The sequence below is a fragment of the Lampris incognitus genome, chromosome 8 (genome assembly GCF_029633865.1).
Source record: "Lampris incognitus isolate fLamInc1 chromosome 8, fLamInc1.hap2, whole genome shotgun sequence".
In the NCBI taxonomy this organism is placed as follows: Eukaryota; Metazoa; Chordata; class Actinopteri; order Lampriformes; family Lampridae; genus Lampris; species Lampris incognitus.
In genome coordinates this window covers 19,002,843-19,015,925 of record NC_079218.1, presented here as the reverse complement: position 1 = coordinate 19,015,925, position 13,083 = coordinate 19,002,843, and the positions used below count along the sequence as shown (strand labels likewise).

Sequence of the window (13,083 nt, the reverse complement as noted above, 5' to 3'; positions counted from 1 at the left end):
GGTTATCATAGTGCGGTCCTTTTTGTCTATGGTAAAAATGATATGTACTCAGAGAGAGCAGCGCATACCAACTGGCAAAAGGGAAAGTGGTCCATTGAATGGTGATATGTGGCTTGAAGCTACACTGCCAAAAAAATGAATCAAATGATGATGGAGGAGGCTTCCGGTGGAAGAAGACCTGCTCCTTGTTTAAGGCATCAGCTGACGGTTTAGATTCCTCATTGGTCATGTCTTCACTGGTGTCTCTATGCCCTGCGGTAAAGGGGGGAAAAAATACTGACTTGTAGAATCAAGACAATTCTTTTGGGGGGGGGGGTTCCCCAATTGTATCCGGCTAATTACGCCACTCTTCCAAGCCTTCCCGGTCACTGCTCCACACCCTCTGCCGATCCGGGGAGGGCTGCAGACTACCACATGCTTCCTCCAATACATGTGGAGTCACCAGCCACTTCTTTTCACCTGACAGTGAGGAGTTTCACCAGGGGGATGTAGCGCATGGGAGGATCATGCTATTCCCCCCAGTTCCCCCTCCCCCCTGAACAGGCGTCCTGATTGACCTGCAGACACGGCCAATTGTGTCTGGAGGGACGCCCAACCAAGCCGGAGGTAATACGGGGATTTGAATGGGCGATCCCCGTGTTGGCAGGCAATGGAATAGACCGCCACCCCACCCAGACACTCAGAAGCAAGACAATTTAACCAACAGTTTTGATGTTGGGTTTCTCGCACACAACCTGTACCTGTCTATGATTCGCTTTCCACTGTGACAGAGACGATCTGAGCTCCATCTGAAAGGTAAAAAATGTGAAGGGGAAGTCAGTATCAAGAACCACGTGATGGGGACACATAAGGCTGGACGAGCACTAGAAGATTTCAAATGCTGATGGACTGTGGAAACACACAGCATCACACTCACAAGGGCAGATTTCACAAATGCTTTTGTCCCCAAGTTGTAACTGTGTTCACAGAAGAGAGATTAACGCAAACAAGACATCATAGTCTACAAAGAATACCAGATTAATAGTCCAAATCCTGACAGGTCAATGATATTAGGGCATCTAGTCTCATGGGGAACTTACATGCACCATTGGGAAACCAATCAAAGTAACAAGGGATAGGGCAATAGACATTTTTAAATTGTATGGCTGTCTACTACTACTGTTATTTTCAATGTTATTACCCTTGACCTTGGATGATTACGTGAGATCAGAGGTGTTAACATCAGTAAAAAGTCAAGAATTGTCAGGATAATCTCATTTATATCATTAAGCATGTGAGACCCCTTAATTGTGATGATACTGACAACCGAGAAACCAGATTTCAATGTATGTAATGTGTATGATGCAATAATTTTCCCAATCACATTTTAAAAGTCTTCTAGTATGTCCCAGGCAGACAGATGCTTTTTGGTAAAGATGGACCTAAGATGATTACATGAAAAAATGTGCTATGGTATAGAAATTACTCAACATGGAAAAGAGTGGAAAGAGTACCCAAAAATCCCAAAAATCATTTGAGTAAAAAGATTTAAGTACCTGATATTAAATGTACTCAAAAGTATAAGTAAAAGTAGATCCTGTTAATCCAGGAAGAGGACTTGTATTATTATTTTTATTAGTGTTCCGAATTTAAGATTTAGATTTAGAGAATATAGTGAAGTAAAATTACCCCCCCCCCCACAAAAAAAAATCAAACAAGTACAAATACACCTAAAAATACTTGGATAACAAAGTATTTTTTACTTAATTACTTTACACTACTGTTTGAAATGTGGGTTTCTTAACCAAAGAAACAAAGTGGAAATGTGGGATCAATAACGTACCAATTTTCTCTGCATTGCCATCCATTTTGTCTTGCATGTTGTTACCAAGCATACAAGCATTGCTTTCATCATCAACAGGACTGAAATAAGACAAGTTTAGAGATTACTACACAACAAAGGAAATATGAAGAGAACCAGGGACAGTGGCTTCAGAACGTATTCAGACCCATTCACTTTTTATACTCTTTGTGTTGTATATTTAACTTTAAATGGATAAAATTGCCATTTTTGCTCATCAAGCTACACTCAATAACCCATAATGATGAAGTGAATACATGTTTTTAGAAATTTATTAAAAATCAAAAACTGAAATCTCTCATTTACATAATTAGTCAGACCCTTTGCTGTGGCACTCCAAATTGTAGTCCGGCACATCCTGTTTGCTTTAATTATCCTTGAGATGTGTCTAGAACTTGAAGTCCAAGGAACTCTATGCAGACTGCCGTAATACAGTTGTGGTGAGGCATAGATGTGGGCAAGGCTGCTGCGTACCTGTGTCATCATGTGCATCCAGGGCTGACGGAGCGGCAGCAGCAGCAGGAGTCATTGGAGTTGGACCCTCCCTTGACCCAGAGCCCAGCACAATTGACCCGATGTTACCCCGGTGTCAGCGGCCCTGTGTGTACCTCTATCCACATGCTTGATTAATGATGCTGTTGCATCTGTCAGCTGTGTGTGTGTGTGAATATGTGGCCGCTGTGCCAGGCTATGCGATTCTGTTAATGTTCATCTTGGATCCTGTAACATTACCTCTGATGATGTATAAGGCTTGTATGATTAAACTGTGGTGCATTCAGGCAAGTATAGTTGTAATGGCGTATTTTGGTTAACATCTGCATTTCAGAACTTATTTAAGTATGATTGGTCTTGGACGGGCTTGGCCCACCTGATTTTTTCTGTACCCACCCACCCTGTGATTTCTGCCTATGCCACAGGAGCAAGAGTAGAAAAATATTTCTAAAGCTTTGAGTGTTCCAGGAGCACAGTGGCATCAATAATTGTGAGATGGAAGAAGTTTGGAACCACCAAACACTCTTCTAGCCAAACTGAACAACCTGGCAAGAAGGGCCTTGGTCAGGGAAGTGACCAAGAACCCAACAGTCACTCTAACAGTGCTTCAGATGTCCTCTGCAGAGAAGGGAGAACCTGCTGGAGAGATGACCATCTCAGCAGAACCCCATAAACCCGGCCTTTACGATAACGTGGCTAGACAGAAGCCACTCGAGTGAAAGGTATGACAGCCTGCTTGGAGTTTGCCAAATGCCATTTAAAAGAGGCTGAGGGCATGAGGAAAAAGATTCTCTGGTCTAATGAGACAAAAACTGAACTCTTTGGGCAGATCTCCAAGCACTATGTCTTGTGAACACCAGGCACTTATCATCATCTAGCTAATACCATCCCTACATGAAGCATGGTGGTGGCAGCATCATGCTATGGGGGTGCCTCTCAGCAGTAGGGACAGGAAAACTGGTCAAAATTGAAGGATGACTGCAGCAAAACAGAGGAATAAATCCTGCTCCAGAGTGAATGCAACCTCAGACCGGGGTTGACGGTTCCCCTTTCAGCATGACAATGACCCAAAGCATACAGCCAAGCCAACACTGTAGTGGCTTCGGGACAAGTCTATGACTGTCCTTAAGAGGACCAGCCAAAGCCCAGACTTAACCCCAAAAAAAAAATCTGTGGAGAGACCTGAGATGGCAGTTCACAGATGCTTCCCATCCAATCTAGTGGTGCTTGAGAGGATCTGCCAGGAAGAATGATACACTGCCCAAATCCAGCAGGGATTTACCCAAGAAAACTCAAAGCTGTAAATGCTGCCAAAGGGGTTTCTACAAAGTACTGGATTAAGGGTATGAATACTTATATAAATGAGAGATTTCAGTTTTCAGATTTGAGTTGATTTAATAAATTTGCTAAAATTTCTAAAAACGTGTTTTCACCTTGTCATTATGGGCTATACAGTGTAGAGTGATGGGGCAAAAATAGAAATTTTATCCATTTGGAATTTAATCTACAGCACAATAAATTGTGCAAAAAGTGAAGCGAGCTGAATATTTTCTGAAACCACTGTATTCTGAAACCACTGGCCTGTAAAAACTGTTACTTTCAAAATAACTTGATATAAAAGAGTCACAAACCATACTCACATTTTGCCGTTTTGCTTAAGGATAGCATTTGCATGCTCGGGTTCAATGTGCACCAATCTCGTTATGAAGGAATGCCCGTCACCCAAACTGACAAAACAAAGACAGAGGGTCAGCTGATATTTGGACACTGGGGGGTACAAGGTTCATCTAGCTTCATGATTTTCAGTAGTTTAATCCCTTATCATTAAAAGGGATTAATGCCTACTCTTGATCAAACTTCTGCTATTGGCATGAGGTTTGCAAGTTTGATATACACCTTATTTTTGGGGTATATATTCTCGACCAGTCCTATCTAGTTTTTCGTATTGTAGCAAAATGTTTCTTCTGTGCCTTGTTTTAGGTAACTTTATTGGCCTCTTTATGACTGAAGCGGTCCAAAAAACATGTATGTTGAGTGCAGTAGATTTACCTGGTGAAAACTGGAAACATCCAAACCTTCTTCTGGTCACCAAACACCTCAGCCACATTTCTGCTAAATCCCAAAGAAAATCCGTTTTTGTCTGCGCCATAGCTGAAGACAGGGGCCCTAAATGCCTCTGGAAACAAACAACATGCAAATAACATGTCACTTTTTTTGACAAGGATCTTAACAGGTCAGTGAAAAAGCAGTAAAACATGTGGTAAGTTTTAAGGGGAAGTTTTACTTTCAGCATTCTGGTGGTTACTCATGTAAATATTTGTTTTTTGAAAAGCATGACTGATAGCCACCTATAGTGGTCCTGTTCTTTCCCACAAGCCATAGATGGTAGATGAAAAGTGACAGGATGCTGATACAGAACATGGCCGCCACGAAAAACAGAAACAAGATGTGGAATTTGGCATGAGTGTCAGGCAGTTGTTTCTTCAAGGAAGAAAGGAGAGAGCATAAGGGTTAATCACATCACTCTATCTCTGCAACAGCAATATTCACATTTGGCTTGTACACATAAACATTTCCTGTTGATCTCAAGCCATCTTTACAAAGCTGACCTCAACAAAAATGTGGGCACCTGTGATGAGAAAATTTCCTTTTCACACCAGATAGGGAAACGATCTCACAAAAAAGATATTATTCAGAGTGCAAGAATAGGATCTGATTGTGAGAGCAAACATAAAGCTTTGTAGAGGTCAAGAAATGCCAAAGAGCTCCTCCTCTATAGCTCGAGTCCGACCTACTACTTGAAAATCCTTCAGGCTCCTTGAAGGGAAGGACTTGCACAGCACAATACAGCAGAGAAATGCGAGGGTCTCAGCAAATGTGCCTTTTATAGCTTATTCGGGGCACTATTTAGACTCCTCATTCATCTTCCATCTTATTTTCTTTCTATATCTAGGAGAAAATCTCCAATAGACACCTTTAATGTCTATATGCATATTAGGCAGGATGAAATTCATGGATTTATGGTAAAGTATGATTTAGATGTGTTCCACAGTATATATATATATATATATATATATATATATATATATATATATATATATATATATATATATATAAACTATCCACAAAAAGGTGATTAAGTAAATTCATCTACCACAACGGATGGAGTATTCAATTTAAATGGAAAATTAGTCAATAATGCTGCGGATTATTTCATTTTTTTCAAGTGCAATGCAGGGTTATTATGCTGCTTCCGTGACGGCAGTTACGTAATACAGTTCGGGCTAACACTGGCAATTTTAAAGAACCGGAGTAAAAAGAATAGAAACAAGGGAATTCTAAGCAGGCGATTGAAACCATCTTCCCATAATCCCTCTCACCACTGGGTGAAATGACAGGGGCTTTTGTCTCCTGTAATGTAGTATGGTAGCAGATGCTGGGAGACAGACCTAGGCTTAAGCTCTCAGCACGAACAAATAACAATAAGATCAGACACTGAAGAGGATCCTCCAATAAGTACCCCCATGTGACCCACTTGATCGTCAAAGTGACACTTGTGTAAACCACTTTGGTCGATGACATCTCTGTTCTGATGCATCACCGATTGTAAAAGAAGAGGATATAATTTATTTTAAGCTAAACATAACGCACAGATGACCTGTACTTTTGAAAGTTTTCACAAAGCAACATTCTTATGTTTGACGTGCCATCATATTGATCACCACAGACTACCTGCTAACAGTGAATGCATTTCCTGCAATATTTCGCCTTTAATTATCCATGAATCTCCCTGATGTTTGAACATTTTGACTTTCTGCAAGTCCACTGTAGTTCTGCTTCAAGTGAAAATGGAAATACTACACATTTTAAGCGTCAACTTGTCGATCGGTTTAGGGTTGTTCAATAAGATTGGTCATCATAGGTGACTTGACCTTCTTAACCATTTAATTTTCTCCTCTTCAACTTGCTCAGCTAGGGGGACCCTATATGCCTCAATAACCAGTCAGTCCAAATTATCCCCCTAACATTTCCTTGCCCCCAGACCCTTCATTCCCCACTCTGCACTGCTGATGGTTCTATTCAAGCCAAGTCAAGTCACGTTTATTTATATAGCACATTTAAAACAACCACAGTTGAGCCAAAGTGCTACACAAGCTTAAAATACAATATAAGATAACTGACCCATATAAATATAAAAATATATGTAAAGAAGACAAAATAAAATAAAGAATATAAATTGTAAACAATAAAACATAAGAGTAAAAGTATATTTGCACAATAAAAATCACGGTGTCAAGCTCAACTTGAACTGAATGCCAGCGAGAAGAGGTAGGTCTTTAACATATTGATAAATTAAATAGGTGCCAAAGGACCCTACACCCATCCCATGCATGACACACGACAATCACAACCCCACACCTGAAGAGAACAACACATATGTACTTACTGTCCAGAACTTGATGAAATACTGGATGACTGTGGAAGAAATTACAACACAATACAGCATGGCGTAGGCCAGGAACAAGACAAAGTACTTGTAGTTTGAGAATCCAACACAGTTATTCACCCTGAAAGAAAGGTAGACATGGATAGAAATAGGAGGAAAACCCAGAGGAAAAAAAGTGAGGAATCAATGCAATGCAAACCAGCCCATCGGCTCCCTAAAGACTAAATCAAAAACATGGACACGATATCACAGCCCACAAGGTTTAGGAGAGATTTTTAATCAAGTCAAATCTGATTAACAGTAATACTTTGGGTAAATATCACTGATGGAGAGGGGAAAAAAACCTTGTGCAATCAATGCAACAAAAAAGTTCATCTTGCACTAAGTGAGCTATCAAACGGCACAGTAAACCACACAGATATACTACAGCCTCCTTTGAATAACACCTCTGAAGGCCAAGCAAACCATATTAGCCACATTGCGGGGGAGGGGGGCAAATAATACTAATACTGCATTTATACTTGATTATTATGTGAGAAATAGCATACCAGGGACAGTGATGGTCCATCTTCAGTACACACCTGTGCGGTGGGATTGGAGGTGAGAAACCAAGATACTGCATTATTAAAATCCAGTAAGACATCAAGAATAGATCCTGAAGTGAAATGTTCATTAAACCAGAAAGAAGCCACTTACATCTCACAAGTTGAACAGTGATGGCAGCGGTCAGGTTTGATCACCTGACAGTGGTCACAGTATCGGACGGCTGTCGAGAGGAAATTAGAAAGGAATCATCGTCGCGTCGAACAAATAAATCCGCACCATATTTCCCCCCATGCACAATGCCTACACAAACAAATTAGTGCAAACAGAAGCAACAACACCGCCATGCTGTGCTAACAGTGACCGATAATAAGGTGTGGTGTATTTCACCAACACTGACTCATAGAATATAATTCTGCATTTTCTGATTTTTTTTTCTTTCCCTTTTGTTTAAAGGTTTTAGGAAGCTGTTGTCACGATTGGGGAAATTGATGAAATGAAAGGATGCATGAAATGAATTGGATAAAAATGTTATAGAACCCTATTTCCACATTCCTACACAATTCAATATTGATCCTCGACAGTACACGTCTACAATTATTTTCAATTCCTCTACATTCTCATCTATTTCCATAGAATCCCCTTTCAGCTCTTCGGGGAAATGCAACTTGACATCAATGAGTAACTAACCACCTAAAGCTCTTTTATAACAGGGATCAGCTTTCAAGCAAGTTGCCAGTAGGCTAACTTGATGTTATAGTTGTCAGCCTCACCTCCTCCTGCTGTGCGAGTATACACAGGTAAACCCTTGGCCACTTTTTTCAGGATCTCCACTTGCGCTTCTGGTTTCTCTTCTTTCTCATACTGTTCCTTCTCCTCTTTGGGCAAAGAAAACTGACAGGATGCAAATTTGAACAAATCAGAATCTTCGCAGCCAGGCAATCATTTAAAAATAAAAAAAGCTCTCTCCCTCTCTCTTTCTCTCTCTCTCTCTCTCTCTCTCTCTCTCTCTCTCTCTCTCTCTCTCTCTCTCTCTCTCTCTCTCTCTCTCTCTCTCTCTCTCTCTCTCTCTCTCTCTCTCTCTCTCTCTCTCTCTCACACACACACACACACACACGTACAACGTTGGCCTACCGCTTTGGTGGGGCTGGCTGGCCTGGTACAGATGGTCTTCCAGTAAGACCAAATAAACATGATGAAGAAAATATGAAAGATGACCAGGTAGCTGACTTTTGAAAGTAGGATGGAGACAAACACAAAGAGTGTCCAATGTAAATATGCCCATATTCAAGAGAGAACGTCAACACTGTAGTTAAATCATAAAATGCTGAAATAAACAATACTGCAAGCATGTGTTTTAACAAGTAATGTGAATATATTGATGCATGCTCAATAATCCAGGTGAGAAAATCAAAGAAGGTTGAATCAGTTCATCTGGATACAGCGTTTACTGGCAGATGAGTTCCATCACTCAACTAATGCCCCTTTTCCACTACATGGTACCGGCTCAACTCGACTCGACTCGCAGAGTGTCGTTTTCCATTCCCGAAACAGTTCCCCCTCAGTGTAGCTGGTCTGCATTGATTTTGGTATCCGCCCCAATTTTTTGGAACCTCGACAGAGGTGGTACCAGAAAAGTGGTAACAGTTACCAAAATGCTGCTACTTACCAGTAATGGAAAACGAAAAAGTCGAGTCGAGTTCAGCTGGTACCATGTAGTGGAAAAGGGGCATAAGTGACATCTCTAGTTAATGGTCACGCCCATACTTGCATATGAAACTGGTCGTTGGTTTTGGTCGTTATGCAACTGTATTGTTTATAAGGGGTGAGGATACCTGCAGTCAGTTTAGACTGAAGAGGTCACTTAGTTGAATGATGAAACCTACCTGCCAATAAACGTATCCTGATGAACTGACTCAACCTTTTTTGAAGTAATGTGAATATGCAAAAAAAATGAGGTTGTGTGCAGGTGCATGTTGCTTACTTCGCTCTGCATTATTTGGGATGGTAACTGTTTGTGACGGAAAGACACACACACACACACACACACACACACACACACACACACACACACACACACACACAAAACAAACACAGGATTAGAAAGAGCAGGCTAGTGTATGTGCTGGACATGTATATATTATACATCTCACACACACACACACACACACACACACACACACACACACACACACACACACACACACACACACACACACACACACACACACACACACCAACCCCCTACACTAGCCCAACCCCCACCATGCTTCCTGTTCCATGTGGCAGCAGCCTGGCACGGCCAGCAGTGGCCCACCCATAAGAGAGAGCTTTGTTTTGCCAGCAGGGATGTCCCTATTCTGACCATGCCAATGAGTGACAGACAGACATTTCAGGCTGTATGCCATCAATGGTATAATCAGTCCAAGGCCAAGAGGAACCAATAAAAGCTACTGTATATTGAGGCCTTGAGCAGGTCTCATGGCTATACAGTACAGCTAAAAAAGAGGGTATATTTCATCTGGATGTAAAATTGCTCAAATTAACAAATATTCATATGGATGATGAGGAAAGTATTTCCCAAGCCTAGGGATTATAGAAAGTCTGAAATCAATTTAATGTGAGGTTGAATCGAATTGAATATGCAGTTGACTTCACAAGGTCAAGGTCTACCTTGTCATTACATCTAGAACAGTTTTAACTGTAGTTTACATACACTACCACATATAGGACGTTTGACTTAAATTAATCATAAATGCATGCTATGCACCCAACTTGTGGAAACTCAAGGAAATCTTCACATCACATTACCAGAGGAATAGCACCGAGAGCCAAACTCGAGGGGGGGGGGCAGTCTTGAAGCAGGGAACCTTTCATTTGAAATCATTCACAATGTCACAGAGTCTTAATATCACTCCTGAAATACTGTTTTTCAAAGGCATTCTTCCACAATTATATCTACTCGGACCCCTAGTGGTTTATCCTCGTGTTCCAAGCTGGCCATCGTTCTCTTTTGGCTGGACTTGCGAAATAAATTTATTTTGACAAAAACAGCCAATTGCAATTATCAATGGGAATAACACACTTTAAAAACTTGACAACTGCCCTCATCTTCAACCTATCATCTGGCCAAGTAGTAACGTGTTGCAGGGAATCAACACTAAATGGTTTTTTGTTTTTGTTTTTCATGTTTGTTCCGCAAAAAGAAATGTAAATAAAAAGGAGGTTATCTGGGCATGCATAGGCGCTGACGCTCGCATATGACGGGATCGATGCAGAAACGCACTCCGGCCAGCTGACCAAAGTTGGAGCCCTACACGTCGGTGTGTCACTGACAGGAGTGATTATGCCAAGAGTTCAGAGCAACAATACTTACAGACACAGAGCTCCACGACGTAGGCATAGTACGACCAGCCGACGACAAGGTTGATAAAAACAACCGGTATCCAGTTGAGAGCCTTTTGACAGCATCTTAGTACATGAGAGGGCGCCATCTTTAATCCTCGTGTGGAGCCGGAGGGAGCGAGCGAGAGCGAGAGAGCGAGCGAGCGAGCGAGAGCGAGAGAGAGAGAGACTAGTTGTGACGTCAAAGAGCGGAGCTGGCTGGGGTTGCAACACGGGCCGCGGGGTTTTTTGTAGGTCGTATTTCTAAATTACACACTCATTTCAGCGGTATTCTCTGTAATGTGTGAATGTATGTTTGTACTCTCTTCTGTCCACTTGATGTCTTTGTTATGTGAGAACAAACGCATCAGGTTAAAGAACAGTGAGACCTTCTTTTTTTTAATATTGATGTTCATTAAAATGTCAGCTGTGTGTGTGACAAGTCAGCCATGCTGAATCTCATCGTCTTGGGCTTCGGCGAGGGAGTTTGCCCACTATGTTCACTCCGACCGTGTAATTATACTCCCGGAATAGGATTTTCCCTCTCTCTGATTACTATGTTGACTGTAAATGAATGAACATGCGTACAGATAACCACACATTAAATTCAATGTACACAGAGCAGTTGGCAACGTTGCCCGTGCACCATAGGGTTCACGACTTAAGCACAAGTTCTGATTTCATCGGTTAAGAAATGAACACAGCTCAGGTAAACACGTTTATTATTTATTCCTCTCACATACATTTGTCTGTAAAATACAGTAAACCCACTTTCAATAATAAGCCATTAAGCATCAGTGCCATCTCCAGGGCTTCACTTGAGCCATGATGACCCTATGTATTAAGCCTTGAATTTACTATTTGAGAGCCCATTATGTATATACTCAAATTTAAACTCAAAGTCTAGAAGGAACTGCTATTTTTAAACTTTTTTTCTACCACCTCAGACTTGTTCAAACTAATACATTCTGTTTTGAATGTACTTGCAAGTTGATATAATGCAGCTTTTTTTAAGGACTATAGAGGAAAAACTGAAATTGGATGGTTTTCTGTATATACATTTTAACTTGAAAATACATTTTATTAGCATTTGGATACAACCAGTAAACGTTTTTTTTTCCTTTTCAGCATCCCCGCGACCCTGACAGCAGGATAAACGGTTTGGATAATGGATGGATGGATGGATGGATGGATGGATGGATGGATGGATGGATGGATGGATTATGCAAATACAATCAAAGATGGAGCTTCATATCTTCCAGCAGTTAAAAAAAAACTGGAGTAGTAAAAGAAACAGCTATCCGTCGCTACGATGGATTCCGTCATTTGGAGTCCATGTAGGCCATCTATGAGATCAGTGTAGATCCGTGGAGAAAAAATATGGGGAGGGGGGGGGGTAACTTCCGATTCATTCTCCATCCACCCATCCATTATCCGAACCGCTTATCCTGCTCTCAGGGTCGAGGGGATGCTGGAGCCTATCCCAGCAGTCATTGGGCGGTAGGAAGGGAGACACCCTGGACAGGCCGCCAGGCTATCTCACACACACACACACACACACACACACACACTCTCTCGTTTCACTATCCTTATGAGGACCCTCATTGACTACATTTATTTCCTAGCCCTTAACCCTAACCTTAAACACGCAAACTACACGCCTAACCCTAACCCTTACCCCAACCTTAACCTAACCCTACTTCTAACCGTAACCCTAAAACCAAGTCTTAACCCTAAAATAGACCCTTTTCCTTGTGAGGACCTCTGAAGTGTTCACACAAGGTAGGTGCTCTCAGGTTTTTCTATCCTAATGAGGACATTTGGTCCACATAAGGATAGCTAAACATGTACACACACACACACACACACACCTAGGGGCAATTTAGTATGGCCGATTCACCTGACCTACTTGTCTTTGGACTGTGGCAGGAAACCGGTGCACCCGGAGGAAACCGACGCAGACACGGGGAAATCATGCAAGCTCCACACAGAGAACGACCCGGGACGACCCCCAAGGATCGACTGCCTCGGGGCTCCAACTCAGAATGAGGCGACCGCGCTAACCACTGCCCCACCGTGCCGCCTGTTCATTCTGTCAGTAAAATTACATATAAATGGAAGCTCGTTTCCGCCAGTGAAAAAAAACGAATCAGGTATAATTTCGATTTTTTTTTTTAAAAAAATCTCATAATTGTGACTTTTTAGCTCAGAATTATGATTTACCGTGAGCACACCCCCCCCCCCCACTGGCGGAAATTGGCTCCCATACGTCTCGTTTGTAAGGTAAAAAAAATAAAAAAGTGCGCGCTACATCCAACCACATGTTGTTCTTCGTAGATGGTCAGATTCACTAGCCAATGGGATTGTTAATAGCTCA

General features: G+C 41.6%; 1 protein-coding gene across 1 annotated transcript; it reads right to left on the bottom strand.

Moving 5' to 3' along the window:
• Positions 1-231: 231 nt before the first annotated feature.
• On the bottom strand, positions 232-10,822 carry LOC130116962 (palmitoyltransferase ZDHHC20-B-like). The gene is made up of 13 exons (XM_056285076.1): positions 10,699-10,822; positions 8,457-8,551; positions 8,096-8,216; positions 7,476-7,545; positions 7,328-7,360; positions 6,780-6,900; positions 4,681-4,813; positions 4,382-4,508; positions 3,973-4,059; positions 1,823-1,902; positions 1,536-1,576; positions 741-788; positions 232-252 (listed from the first exon to the last, which is right to left on the bottom strand). The coding sequence occupies exons 1-11, from the start codon at positions 10,814-10,816 to the stop codon at positions 1,542-1,544; spliced, it is 1,020 nt and encodes a 339-aa protein (XP_056141051.1). The 5' UTR covers positions 10,817-10,822; the 3' UTR covers positions 232-252; positions 741-788; positions 1,536-1,541.
• Positions 10,823-13,083: the final 2,261 nt, after the last annotated feature.

Bases quoted from the DNA above. Each gene is read 5' to 3' on its own strand.
- LOC130116962 (XM_056285076.1), bottom strand. From the start codon at position 10,816: ATGGCGCCCTCTCATGTACTAAGATGCTGTCAAAAGGCTCTCAACTGG. The intron at 7,546-8,095 runs GTGAGGCTGACA...TCCTCTCGACAG, and splicing joins TACTCGCACAGCAGGAGGAG to CCGTCCGATACTGTGACCAC. The intron at 4,509-4,680 runs GTGGCTATCAGT...GTTTGTTTCCAG, and splicing joins AAAGAACAGGACCACTATAG to AGGCATTTAGGGCCCCTGTC.